The sequence below is a fragment of the Melanostigma gelatinosum genome (genome assembly GCF_949748355.1).
Source record: "Melanostigma gelatinosum genome assembly, chromosome: 2".
In the NCBI taxonomy this organism is placed as follows: Eukaryota; Metazoa; Chordata; class Actinopteri; order Perciformes; family Zoarcidae; genus Melanostigma; species Melanostigma gelatinosum.
The window spans coordinates 16,132,917-16,146,930 of NC_136635.1; the positions used below are offsets into that span (position 1 = coordinate 16,132,917).

The 14,014-nt window shown below is 40.9% G+C and overlaps 1 protein-coding gene across 1 annotated transcript in view; it reads right to left on the reverse strand.

Annotated features, from left to right (window-relative positions):
• Positions 1-14,014, reverse strand: part of syt7b (synaptotagmin VIIb) — a gene marked incomplete at both ends in the record, with an annotated part of 86,641 nt that overhangs the window by 7,334 nt on the left and 65,293 nt on the right. Inside the window, one exon of the mRNA XM_079293485.1 lies at positions 11,570-11,692. Within this exon, the coding sequence (XP_079149611.1) occupies positions 11,570-11,692 (123 nt within the window). The remainder of the gene's footprint in view (positions 1-11,569; positions 11,693-14,014) is intronic.

Sequence of the window (14,014 nt, forward strand, 5' to 3'; positions counted from 1 at the left end):
GGTTGAAAAAAAGTGACGGAGAGGATTTTCGATCGTTAAGATCCAGAGGATTAATATAACGAACAAAGGGAGGTTACAGACACATTATTGTGAGACACACACAATAACTCACACACAAGCTGAGAGAGAAAGCAAAGAAAGGAAGCAAAAAAAGATCTGATTTGGGTAAAGAGTCAGATGCACTAAAGGAGAGGAAAGGAAGCAAACTGACACGTTGCATGAGCAAGAAAAATGGAAGGAGGCTGGATGTGAAGAGGAGTGAGAGATGGACAGGGTCTGTGCAGCAAAGAGACAAGCAAAAGCAGAGTGAGGGAGAGGGAGAGGAGGAGAAAAGGATATGGTGTGGAAGAGAAAAGAACGGATTCGTCACTCTGCGTTTATTTCCTGTGATCTGCAGGTCAGAGCGCCAACAGTGCAGCCAGGCTAAATTCAAAATGTGAAAGTGTGCCGTTTCATAAGCTCGCTATTCTATGTAGCATCTGATAAAGACATCTGAGCCATTATTTCTCTGCATTAAGAAATGACAGCAATGTGTCTCTTGATTTAATGTAATATTTTGTCTTTCTTTCTTACTGCATCTTCTTGCAGGTCTACAAGTCCATTTGTCGGTTGCATGACGTGTATTTTACAAAGACAACGGTTTCATGCCACAATGTGTTATTATGTTATTTGTTCTCCTTTTCTTCCCACACCGCCTGCCTTTATTGTCTGATTTTGTGTTGGGGACACAGACACATTTAATGGAGATAAATCAACATGATAATAACACACTTGTTGCAACAAAACCCTGCATTCCTAGAGGATTTTGTATTGGGCAAGTGCAGTTGTGGTGTCATAGTCACCAAAGATTAACATGAAAGGGAAACAAACTGCACAGTGTCCTCGAGTGAAGACTGTTGACTCAGCAACGGCCTGCGGGACATTGAGCAATTGGGTGTGGTACTGAGGTGAGTCCATTCATGCGTGTAAATATACATATTTACTCACCGTCAAACACACACACACACACACACACACACACAGGATGCAGGGCACTGGTGTTGCATAATATCTCAACCAGATATGATAACATTTAAAATTGAGTCTGATTAAAATAAATTGACGAGACATTTTGCAGAAATAGTCGTGTGTGACAATGAGGAATTGTCACTAAAAACAAGTGAATTATTCTCACTGCAGTTATTGTTTGATTCACTGTCAAAGCTAGACATGAAGTCAACATTTTTGTAATTATTAGAAAGCAAAAAATGACATTTATTTATAATGCCGCGGTGGTGAACTTGTGAAGATATCCGTAGCTGCTGGCGACTATCTCGTCAGTTACATAATTCATTCTTTAGAGGTTGTTGGAGCCATGACTACTGTAATGTGTGCTCCCACTTTAAGTTGTACTCACTACCATCACAGATTTTGCACAGGGTTGCAGTAACCATGGTAACAGGAGCCTTCAAAAGAGGGCAGTAAAAAAAAACAAGGAATTTACACAGAGAGGGGCATACATTAAAAATAGCTAAAAGGCCACGGGGCAAAGGGAGCACACATTTAGAAAGACTTTGAAACGCACTCCTGGAACACACTCTTCCCTCATATACACTTCTCCAAACCCCCGAACCCTAACACCACTGAGTATACGTGAGGTCACGTTGAAAATGGCTGATTCATTATGCCCAAAAAAAGTGCAGAACAACCTCCAGCCATGATGCTCATAACAACAGGCAGCAACAAAAATGAGCAATTATGGAACCTTCTTCCCCTGCTAATCTGGGTCTGGATCATCAGACTGAGACCAGCTCTAATATAACTCTGCACCTCACTTTTTTGATGGGAAATGCAAATTATCAACCGGCAAGTCTATAACAAAACAAATGAGCGCATACACACACACACACACACACGCAATCCTGTAGGTCCTGGAGGTCGAGGGCAATATCCCTGGACAATGACCACTTTGATCTGACACATCGAACCTCAAAACCTTGACTTTTGACCTCATGGCCTTCATCTGGGACTGAGCTGCAAGCCATCTTTGGTGTAATTCGACAAGGAACATGAGCAAGAGACAACGTCCTTACAGAAGCTTCAGAGCAGGCAAAGCAAATTGCAAGAATTTGAATCATCACGTGTCATAACCAAATCTTTGCGACCATATTGTCCTGCTGCATGCCTCCTCACAGCTGGGACACAAGACACTCTAGCTTAGAAATGGTATCTCTGCACATATAATGAAGCACGCGCTGAGTTTTTATTTTCTAAATATAACCAGACTGAGGGGTGAGAAAAACTGATAGGAATAAAAACTTTGTCACATGCTGAGCAGAAAAAACATTCAGCAGAGTCCGCCTTCAATGATCCATTTGAAGCACTTCACTACTTACATGTGCTCATGTGTATGTTTCACTTCAACTGATCTAAATAGATATTTGTTTCTATATAAGTTGCGTTTCAATAACATGTTAAAGGAAGGTGAAAGGATTTTTTTTGGTTATTTGACGAATAACATCTTGACCTGTTACTATACACTTATAAACAAATAAGACAAATAATTAGAATAATAATAATTCGCACATGTCAAAAATCTATCTCAGAATGTCGTAGCAGCTGAAGCAGGATACATCTTTTGCTGGTTACATTGAGGCCCTGCAGCATTTGTTTACGTTTAGGGAAAGATTGTAGTCTTTAATTCAGAGAAGAAACAGTGACTTGAAGCATGAGACAGAACATTAACATTGAGCTGAAACCACAGGGTTTCCCCAACCCCAGAGTGATTTTGTTGAACCAAACCACACAAGACTCGCGGGGGAAGGTTTCACAACAAAATTCTAGCCGGGTCTGCAGTATTAGGCCAGTCTTCATTTTGCTCTTATTTAAGTCTGATGCAAGTTAAGCAGTTTCACAAAAACAAACACAGATGTATTTCAAGCCTAATAGCCATGTTTCCGTGGTTCCGTGGATCAGTTACACCTGCTGACCATGTGGTGCCACATAAAAAAAAAGGAATACGTGGCTCATAATTTGTGGCTTGTTAACACTATTGTGGAGCGAGTAATGAGAAGGGGAAACGTTTTTAGAGGCTTCAGTAACTCGCTGGAAGTATACAGCAGTGAGGACATCGTCAGGCGGTTTGGTTTGCCTAAAGAAACTAACTATGAGCCTGACTGATGGGTTCGCAGAAGTAATGAGCTCGATCACATTGGGAAGCCACAGCATCTCAGCTCTGCAAATTTTATGATAATGGAAGTTTTTTTTGGTATTGTTACACGCTTCACTGCATTTTAACAGTAAAACGTCCTCTCCTTGCTGAATTCCTGCAGAATGCAAACATTTTCTGCTCGAGTGAACAGAGAGCCGAGCGGTTCGATGTGGGTAGCTCGGTAAGCCATATTTATTATGTTTGGAAAAAAGTGTGAATTTATCCAGAATTCATTGCAACTACTGCTTAAGATAGTCAATAATTAGACAGATTTGTGCAACAGATGAATTCAGACTATTAATTTGATCCAAGCCACAGTCAAAAGGTATCAAAGTCCTGTGCTCTGAATACCCATCATCCACCCTGACTTACCATGACGTATGTGCCGTGTAAAAATGTAACACTTTCCTCTCCTTAAAAAGAAAAACGTTGCCACTGAACATAATCCCACTTTTCTCATCAAAATGTAATTCCGAAAATAAATTAGTATATAAATGCAATTTCAAGAAAATAGGGTTTAATGAGAAGATTCTTCACAATTTTATACCTCTCGATGAATTGAATAAAATGTGTTTAGTCCCCTGTGTACTAAGTGACTGCCGTAAATACTGATCACAGAGATGCACTACGGCTAATAGAAAGCGGATCGGAGAGCTTATTTTTGTTGGTATTTTACCCTCTGTCAGTTTCAGTTATCATTCTCCAGAAGTCATGCAAAAATAATTAAGATAACGTGCCTCAGGATATTAGATAAGCTATAAAGTGACAAAGATTCATTGCGTTTATTTTCATGTCTGGCTTCATGTGGGAAAACAATATGAAATAATATTGGTTTTTTTTGTCATTTAGGGGAATTAAACCAGCAAGAAATAGAACTGGGATATAACTGTGTTGTGTTTCTATATTTAGGGCCAAATCGTATCACATGCAACTAGCACAGACATCTAAAGGTGATACAGGGATGTTACAGAAAGCTCATGGGCGTGTGGGCAAACATACTGTATACCAATGCATGGAAACTGCCCACAAGGAGAAGATTTATCAGAGCCTGGCCGAGCTGACAGTCATCTACGCTGACAGAGGAGCGTACTGTGACATCATCCCGTCACAAATCCAGTCAACACCCTCGGGAATGGGTGGATCACGTGAAAAAAGGAGATAGTGGAATGGAAAAGGAGAAAGAAAGAGAGAGATAAACTGGCATAAGAAAGAAATACATGTTTAATCGATGCAATTAAATAGAGCGTGGAGGTGAGATTGAGAGAGAAGGCAAAGGTGGAGAGATGGAATGAAGGAGAGATGAGGAGCCTTATTGAAAAACAAAAATGAGCACTGGGGAGGAGGGAGAGGAAATTGATGAATGGACGGGGAGAGGAATGGGAAGCAGAGGGGGAGGGCGGGAGAGTGGATGGACGGGTGAGAACATGAGGGATGAGGGTTACCAGCAGGGCCTGGATAGGAAGTGTGTCTCCATAAACATGTCTGTATCTGGGTCCTGCTGATCATACACTTGCCCTCGGAGACCATGAAACACAATATACCGGGAGGTCCCACCATGTCCCATGATGGATGAGGTCCAGGCAGCAATGTCAGCCCACTCAGCGCTCCCCACCAACAGGGACAAATCACCCGGCCACCGCCCTCCTCAACACGCAGGCTAATACAACTAATGGAGCCATCTACAGTGTTCGACAGGCTTCATGCCCTTCGAATAGACTTCTGCTGCCTTATTCTTGAGATTTAGTCACTGGGGAGTTGCTGTTTTTGTAAATAACGCGTTCCGTGCATACATAACCTGCAGTGATGACATATCTGTTTCAGAATTAGAGATAAAAGTCAATGAAATGTGTTAAATGACTTCAAGAACACTGTTTGTTTTCTTTTCCACTACTCACTGTCACCTTCGCTGTGACGTCTCCCTCACTTTCCTTTCATGGGCTCTCTTAAATCAGCTCCCTGCTTGTAGCCACAAGCAAGAACCAGGGAAATGGTGAATGAGCTCCAGACTTAGATCTGACAGGTTTTTTTGAAAAGATGCCTCGTTTGTGCTGACCGACATCGCTTTTTCTTTCCAATCATCTTTCCTCCCGGGCCACTGCAGGGTCCAGAGGCTGCCATGGGGACCAGTGGCCGGCCTGGGGAGTCATTGGAAGGCTTGACTCACTGTGATTGCTGGTTCAGACACACATGGTCGGATATGTCAGCTGATGAAGGGTGGCAACAACTTCTCGCTTGATTAACACTGTACAGTCTAGCGTTCTGCAACTCAGCGAGCACAGGGTGACGTTATACCTCTGCCAAGATTAGAGATCTGATTCCCACTAAGGCGAGGCGGCGTTATCAGTGGTAACAGGTGCAGTGCAGAGTGGCGGCCATTAGCTAGTCAGTGAGACGCAACAGAGACACTCAAATGCACCAAAATGCACGCACAAACCGGCCCGGTTATGAAAACAAACCACAGAGAAGCTCCGACTACAAAACACCAAAACACAGATGGAGCGTGACTTCATGGTCATCTCAGGTAGCCATTACGCCACTCTATCTTATTATGCTCTGAATGTCGTACAGAGAACCGTGTTTATTCTCATCTTCTTTATTCTCTAACCAAATCAAACCAAATCAAACCAAATCCACTAAAAATGTTTCTGTTTTGACTTTGGGTGCTACTTAATAGCTTAGCGGGTTTCTGGGAAGCGAATATAAGTTATGTTATATATAATATATAGGTGCACTATATGCTAAATTCTGCACTATGTTCACCAGAATAGTTTTAAATACAGAGTGGCAATCCCTACCTCCACCAGTGACACTGACTTTCCTGCCATTTAAACTTTAGATGGCACTCACATTACTCTTGCCGAGTCATAAATTCTGACACGACAGCAGACCTTCATTCAAAATTCATATTTAGCATTTGACTCAAAAATTAAAAATCTAACTTGGCTTCTTGTACATAATTGAAGGATGTCTGTCTTCTTCCAACCGTAAACGTATTGTGCAGTCAACCTTCACGTCTGTCCTTGACGATGGGGATATTCTGTATCATCATGCTGCCCCATCAACACTTCAGCTGTGAAACGCTGTGTATCGTTTTACATTACGCGTCATCACAAATGACAAACATCAGACTCATCATTGTTCTCTGGATCACACGGTTGAATGGACGTCCTTACAGTCAAGAAGAAATAGCCATCTCATGTTATTCATTTGTAAAGCTCTACTGTTGAAGCTTCCAAACTACATCGCATCTCCTCTGTCATTGAAATCTATAGGAACCACACGATCCAGTAACTACTTTACCTTAGTTACCCTCATGTACGCAGTGATGTTGGCAGAACTGCAGTTTCAAACTGGAGTCCTCCATCCCCCCCTTTAATATCTGATGTCTTTCTTATGATTATTGTAATTATTGTAATTCTTGTTTATTGTGTGTTTGTATGGTTTCTGTTCTGCTGATTTATTATATTCATATGAAGGTTTCTCGTTCTCAGTCGTCTTTTGAAAATGAGATCTAAATCTCAGTCAGACTGCCTGATTAAAAATGAAATTTTTTTCTTTTTTTCAAACAGCTGAAATGAGGGTGATGAGAGTGAAGCAAAAACAATGCTGTGAGCTGGAAAACCAAAACAATGAGCTGAAAGACAGCTGCTTAATAGAGCCGAGGGAAACTGCAGACCTAAAACAAATGTAATCAATTCAGCCAAGAAACAACAAGAAGAAACTTTGTATCCCTACAGAAGGGATACATTCCCAGTATGAGCATAGAAATGTTATTTTCTGTATTATTTATATGAGTATAATTAATTAACAGCATCATCAAACATGATTCAATGAAAAACCCTGACAAAGGCTGTTTAGCATAACGTAGTCCTTGAAATTCACCATAATTTACCATCGTTACGTGTTGACAGTGTGTGGGAGCTTGTTCTTTTTACTCATAATGTATTCGATATAAATGCTGTTTGACATTCATCCAAACAATGATGTCTGCGAGTTTCGTCTCTTTCTTCCCCACAAGACTTTCCAGCTTCTCTCAAGCGTACATTTTTTTGTGTTAACATGGTGCATGTTTCTCATTTAAAAGTTATGAATGGTCAATCACACTGAAAGCACCTAGTGTATTGTACCACACCAGGACTTTGAAAATATAACAAATATCTCAGTTTCAGTGATTTATTGTAGATGGTTAAAGCAACACATGTATAAATATATTACCATATTCTAGACCTCATTCAGAGTGGTCTGCAACCGATATTTGAACGTCCCATTAACAGTCTGTGTGAACACAAGTATGCTTGGTTTACATTGAATGGAAGCAGACTTTGAAATGCGCCATTTCAGAAAGCGTTGCACATTTTACAGCTTTTACAAACTCGGTGCTCAGAGTGGAGGTTTTCCGGTGCCAGTGGGCTCTTTTGGGTTTATTCATATTCATTTCTTTATTGCGTCTCTGTGGTTGGCGAATCTCTGAGCTCATTAAGATTCAGCTCCGCCGTGCAACGGCAGCTTCAGAGCTTCCATCATAGTTATCTGCAGGTGGGTGATTATGTCCGGTCCACCGCAGGGCTGTGACCGGCCTATACCACAGGGACCCAAACTGACTTACATAACAAGACGCACGTAGGAGATTAGAGGACCTTTCACTTCGCGCACAGCCAGAAAACCACAGATCAGCGAGAAACCAAATGTGTCCTTTGACAATCATATAATTAACTGTAATCACAGCTGAATTGGTGTCTTCTGGGATTTCATCTCTAAGATGTAATAAGTACAAGACAGCTTCTGTAGACAACAGCTTGGACTATTTCTGCATCCCAAATCACAGATTAACATGAAACTTTACACACAAACACAACACACTGAAGATAATGAACTCAGTAAATTTGTTCAGCAAGCAGGGAAGATTTCACTCAGCAATCTGCATGTGAGTTCAGCTGTCATTGATGAAAACAGGCTCTTCTGCAAGTGCAGTGAACAGAAAACGCAATACTTTTGTTTTTGTTCCCATTTTTCACGTGATGAAATGAAATATCTCCGACTTTTTCTCTGCACACAAAAGGCTTGTTTCTCTAAAACGTTACTGAGCAACAGGATTACCCATCCACCTGACAGGTGTGGCTAATCAAGATGCTGATTAAACAGCATTGTTAGTATACAGGTGCATCTTTGGCTGGTTCCAATACAAGGCCAGTCTAAGATTTGAAGGTTTATCTTGGGGGGTGGACATTTATTTGGATTTTACATGAGTAGAAATGTATTTTTTTGTCGCATATACCCCCAAAAAGTATCTTGTGTGACCACCATTTGCGTCACGCAGTGCGACACATTTCTCAGGTTGTTGGTTGTGGAATGATGCCCACTCCTCTTGAATGACAAAGTTGCAAAGTTGTTGGATAATGGCAGAAATTGGAACAGGCTGACATACACACCGATCCAATTTGTGAACAAAATTTGCGAGTCTTTAGTTTGCAGAGAAAAAAAAGGAAAGAAAAATGAGCGCAAAAAACAAGTGTTTTGTTCAGTGTATTTGGTTTTAGGTTGTAAATGAGTTACAGGTGGTGAAAATAGATCATATCTCAATGTTATGTTGCAAGCTTTGAAGAGCATTTATCAGAGTCTAATTGTACACCACTGCAGTGTCTGCCCGCATATAACCACTGATTTACAAACTCACAATATATTTGACAAGTCATATATCTCTACACCTATTTAAACATATTCTACATTGAACAAGGGATACAAAACCACTGTTTGATGAGGTAATTATGATTCCTGACTCATAGTCTCCTGGCACCTGTGAATAGCGACGACTGATTGATTTCCAAAAAAACAATCAAGCTGCATTAATCAACATTTATTTTTCACAACAATGGAGTAATGTGCGAAATGTGAAAGAGATTGCTGGTAGTGATGAACTGACAAAGAAGTATCACCAACTAGTTTCCTTTTTAGCCTCTTTAGCTCATCGCTGGTGAACATAATTAAGCATTTAGCACCTAAATACCCAAATATTTCTCCCAGCTGTTGGTGGAGTGGAAAACAGAGCCACTGTTTGCTAACATGTTCACCATAACAATGTCGATGTTGTGTTTACAGCTTGTTCAGCTGCCCCCAAGTGGCTAAAAAAAATCTGTTAAAGGTCCCATGTATTATAAAGCAGGTTTAGGTATATAAATACTAAAAGTATTTGAATGCTCAATCCACAGAGAACTGCTTACAGCCCGTATTCAGAAGCAGGGCCTTCTGAATGAGCCGTCAGGACTTCCGTAAGGCTTTGATGTCACAACTACACAGTCGGTAGAAGTGCCACGAAACCCCAGTTAGTTGACACACACAGTGAGCCCGCGGCTGCGGCGACACTGTAAAGATGGCGACAGCGCAGATATGCGAAAGACAGGAAAATGCAAACCAATCTGAGCAGGCTGGGCTTTTTCGGTAGGGGAGTTTAAAGAGACAGGTGCTATAACGGAGCGTTTCAGACAGATTATGAGAAAAATAAAGTATTTTTCAACTTGAAGCATGTAAACATGTTCTAGCAGAAACCCAAAATATAAGTATGACCCTAAAAATGAGCCTGTGTGACCTTTAATGCAGCCCTATAAATGGCTAAATCTCTAAAAGCAGGAGTTCCACTTGGTCTGCTTGTTTACCGTCCATATTTAGAGTTAACGTAATACAAAGCGCACATGGCTTTTATCCAATCATATCTCTATGATCAGATTTGGTGTTTGTATATATTTGTGTTGCGAGCTGTATTTGATTTCATGAATAAAACAACAGAATCCCGAACCTCTAGAGGACTGTCTATTTTTAGCTTGTATCATATTTCTCTAGAAAGCTGTGTCTCTCTTTCACTGTCTGACAACGTCTCGTCTCATCACATATATTCTTGGCCGGATCATCCTGTTACATCGTTCTCAGTCTGCTGGGCTCCATGAAAACGGCCGGGAGCAAGCCGGCAGACGGGCCCAGGGAGCTTACCGCGTAACTACAGAGACACAGAGATGAGAGAGACGGACAGAGATGATGATGGAGAGCTCTTATTAGTTGTGGAAGGACGGACACTTGGAGACTTGGCCCACGCGACCCCTCGGGGTAGAGGCTCACTGGCTGGCTGTGACTACAGTTAGGTGCTTGACAGACCTCCAGTGAGAGGGAGGGAGAAGGATCGGAGGGACAAGAGGTAGCTGGTCCTCATCCCCTGACTGACCCGCATTTTAAATTCAATTTCAAAAGCATAAAAAAGGTCCTAATTGTTGCAATGACATCAAAAACAAGACAAATGTTGTTTTCTTCCGAGACAGACTGCTATTTTTTCTCAACAAAAGCTGACCTAGTTAGAACTTGGATGCACTGCAGAGACGTTTTTGAGAAAACTTGTTATGTGGGACTACACCCAGGTTCATCCACAGCCGTGTGAAAACAGCGGGTTAGGCACTTTATCCCTCAAACACTCTGATATGATAAGAGGGCAGCCGGTTTAGTCCTTTGTTCACCAGCTGAGAGATTGTGCTAGTGTCTGACAGCTGCTCCGAGATCACTGGGAGATGAGAGGTTAGCATATTTTTAGACATGTGTTTCATCTGAGGAACCTCACGACTAAATAATGAGGGTGCCCTTCTCCTGTGCCTGCGACTCACAGTATCGAACAGTAAAGAGCTGCAGATAAGCCGTTCAAAAGGTCTGGATGAAGAACACAGATAGAGGACATGAAAAAAGGAACAAGTGGACCTAAGATGTGGTGAACATGAAGCTGAACATAATATCAAAAAGGAACACAAACGGCAAGAAAGGGACTGAGTCTTTAGTTCAGTGTTGGAAGTTCCAGAAAAACATTGTGATTAGAGGTAGACAACTAATCGAGCAGTATCAAGCAGTGCCATAATACCAAGGCCATGTCATGCTTTAATGGCCTGAAGGACTGATTTGCAAATAATTGCATCAACAGAAGATCTCACATGGAGATTTGTCCAGCAGACGTATATTTCTGGCAGTGGAGAGAAGACTTTGAAACATAAATAAAATTTGAGGGGAAAATGGAGGCTTAGATTGGACGACACTAATGACATCAGTATTTTTATGAATTGCCAAACAAATATTGAGCACAAGCAAACAAGAGGTAAAGATTTTTCAAATCATATATTTTTAGATGGAATATTTTTTAATTTTGAAATGTATTGTCTATATTGTTTTTCATAATGACTTCACCATTTCAGACTGTCTTTCATGTCACTCTGGACCAGAATATCAACAAAACAGGGATAAAAAGTGCTGCAAACACTTTCAAATTGCACGACATTACATCATTGCATACCTCGCCACTATATGACAAACAGCTTGCATAACGAATTCTCAACTTCTCTCTAGTTCTCTCATTACCTCTTTTCTGGTGTGGTTTCGTTTTCTTTGCTTGCTGGCGCTTCCTGCAGATCTGGGAGGTTGGCAAAGTCATCCTGTTCAGCCAGCCCGATTGCTAGAGACAGAACAACCATCTTCCCCTCACTGGACACACAGACAAACAAGCCATCACAAGACCACACAGGTGTGTTGACAAATCGGCACAGGGACAGAAACACACACACACACACACACACACACACACACACACACACTCCAACATACACAAAGAAACAAACAGGTAGTGACAGAAACACACCGCACAGCACACATTCATTTCACGTACAAAGAGAGAGTGGGAGGAAGGTGGTAGACTGTTGTGAGGACACTATTTCATTTATACAAATACTTAATGCATACCTAACACTGCCGCGCATCTCAACTACAGCTGTGTTCTATGGAGTAAATTAAGATCACAATACAGACTTTATCGACGCTTGAGTAACACTTGCTGCATGCATGGTTTGCCATTGTGTATGCTATTGTATACTAGACCAATACTAACATTACACTTTCAAGTCGTCCAAAGTTAATACGGTTTTATCTGCGACGGGTATTCATTCAAACACAATCTGCCACTGTCATTATCAGTAATGGACCTTTACGAAAATCATTACTGCAGCTTTCTTTTCTCTCTTTTCTTGTATTGGCGAGTTAGACCGCATTACAGGTCTGAAAACTGATCTGCTATCGCTGAAATGAGATGTAAAGACAGTTTTTTTCTTTACCACTCCCTTAACCAACTGTGTGAGGTTGAGAGTGTGCTATTAAAAGCCACCCAAAGTGTCACTCCCACGTTATGGATAGTGTGGGGTGCCGATGATTACTTAATGTACCGACCGCTGTAACATTAGTATCAGAATCAGGCGATTTTGCTGAATTGATTCTTTCTTTACTTTTTTAAACACTGGCATGATGTTGTATGGGTCATGATATAGTACCCCATGCATTTCTAATATGAATCGTTTTAGAGCATACCGTATCGAACTAAAATACATTGGATGATACCAGGGATATTCATCATGGGACAACATGTGCTTTAAGTGCATTTTCCTATAATTCATCTTTACAATATATGAGGTTGCAAAATGCATCAGTGAACAGTGCACTTTCTTACAAGAAACAATTTCTCAGGAGTATTTCCTTTAAATCCACTGCAGGTATTCATTGAATGTGTTTGGCTGAAATGAGCATCATTAGCAGAAAGGCTTAGAACCACTGATGCCTCCATGGCTTTATCATCCTCTGTTATCTGTTTCCTAGAATAATACATGTGTAAAAATAGAAAAGCAAAAACCCAAAAGAAGGGGTTTGGATTGAGTCACAGAGAAAAAAATAGAGGCAATGAAATGAAATGCTGAAGAAAAATGAAGAAAAAGCAAAAGAAATCCATGAAAATTGAGGTTGTCTTAACAAAAACCTGCAACAAAGAAACATATCAAGTTGATTTTCAGCTCTCATTCCCCTCTTAACATACCTGAGGTCATTTAAATGACATCTTAATGAAGTGTGCTGCACCGTGAATTCAAGAGGCAATGCAAACAATGACCGTAACAAATAAACAATTGCCCACAACCAACCTTGTAATTCAGTCCTAAATAACAACCCATATGTAAGCACATAGTTACACTGTTCGTGACTTCTCATACTTTCCTCTCTGTCTCTACCGTGCTGGTTTCCTCTTCATACAGCCCCTAACACAGCATGCTGATCCAAGGACAAGCTGTATGAATTTATTTTACCACAGTCATTTCTTAAAGGACAATTCTGATGATTTTGTTCATCTTTAAACCCGATCGCCCGATGGACAATTTTAAGACAGAATTATAAAACTTAGAATTTAGCGCAATTCTCTACTTTTATTTTGCGGAGTAGCAGCGGTCTCAGAAGGTTGATAATTACTCGATGTTTTATTTCAGGAGAAAACTAATTGAGAAATGGCTCTCAGTGATCAACACTTCTTTCATTTTGTTTAAATTCTGCAAAGACAAGCCTAATACACGTGTCATTTTACACACAGCTAAGAAGTCTATGGCAATAGGATCAACAGATTATGTCATCGTTATTAGCGTGTGACAGATTGTTTGTCAGGTTTCATCAGTTTCTCCTAATTTTTCTTCCGATCTTCTTCCTCTCATCGCTCCATACGTCACAGTTATGATCTGATTTTCCAGCCTATGTGCTTTCAGTGCATTCCCTTCTTAACAAGAGGCTGTTTGTTGAAGCAATATCGACAACAAGAGGAGCGCATTAGCACTTGAGAGACCACTGGGGATGTGTATACAGTACCAACATGGCACCCGTCGATAAGTTGAATGCGTTTGTATAGCTGTCCAAAAAAAGACACGCGCACTCCAACCCGGAGGCTTTTCTGAAATCATTACCAACTCCACCAGCTCTATTGATCTGAAATGTAAGCGGGGTGGT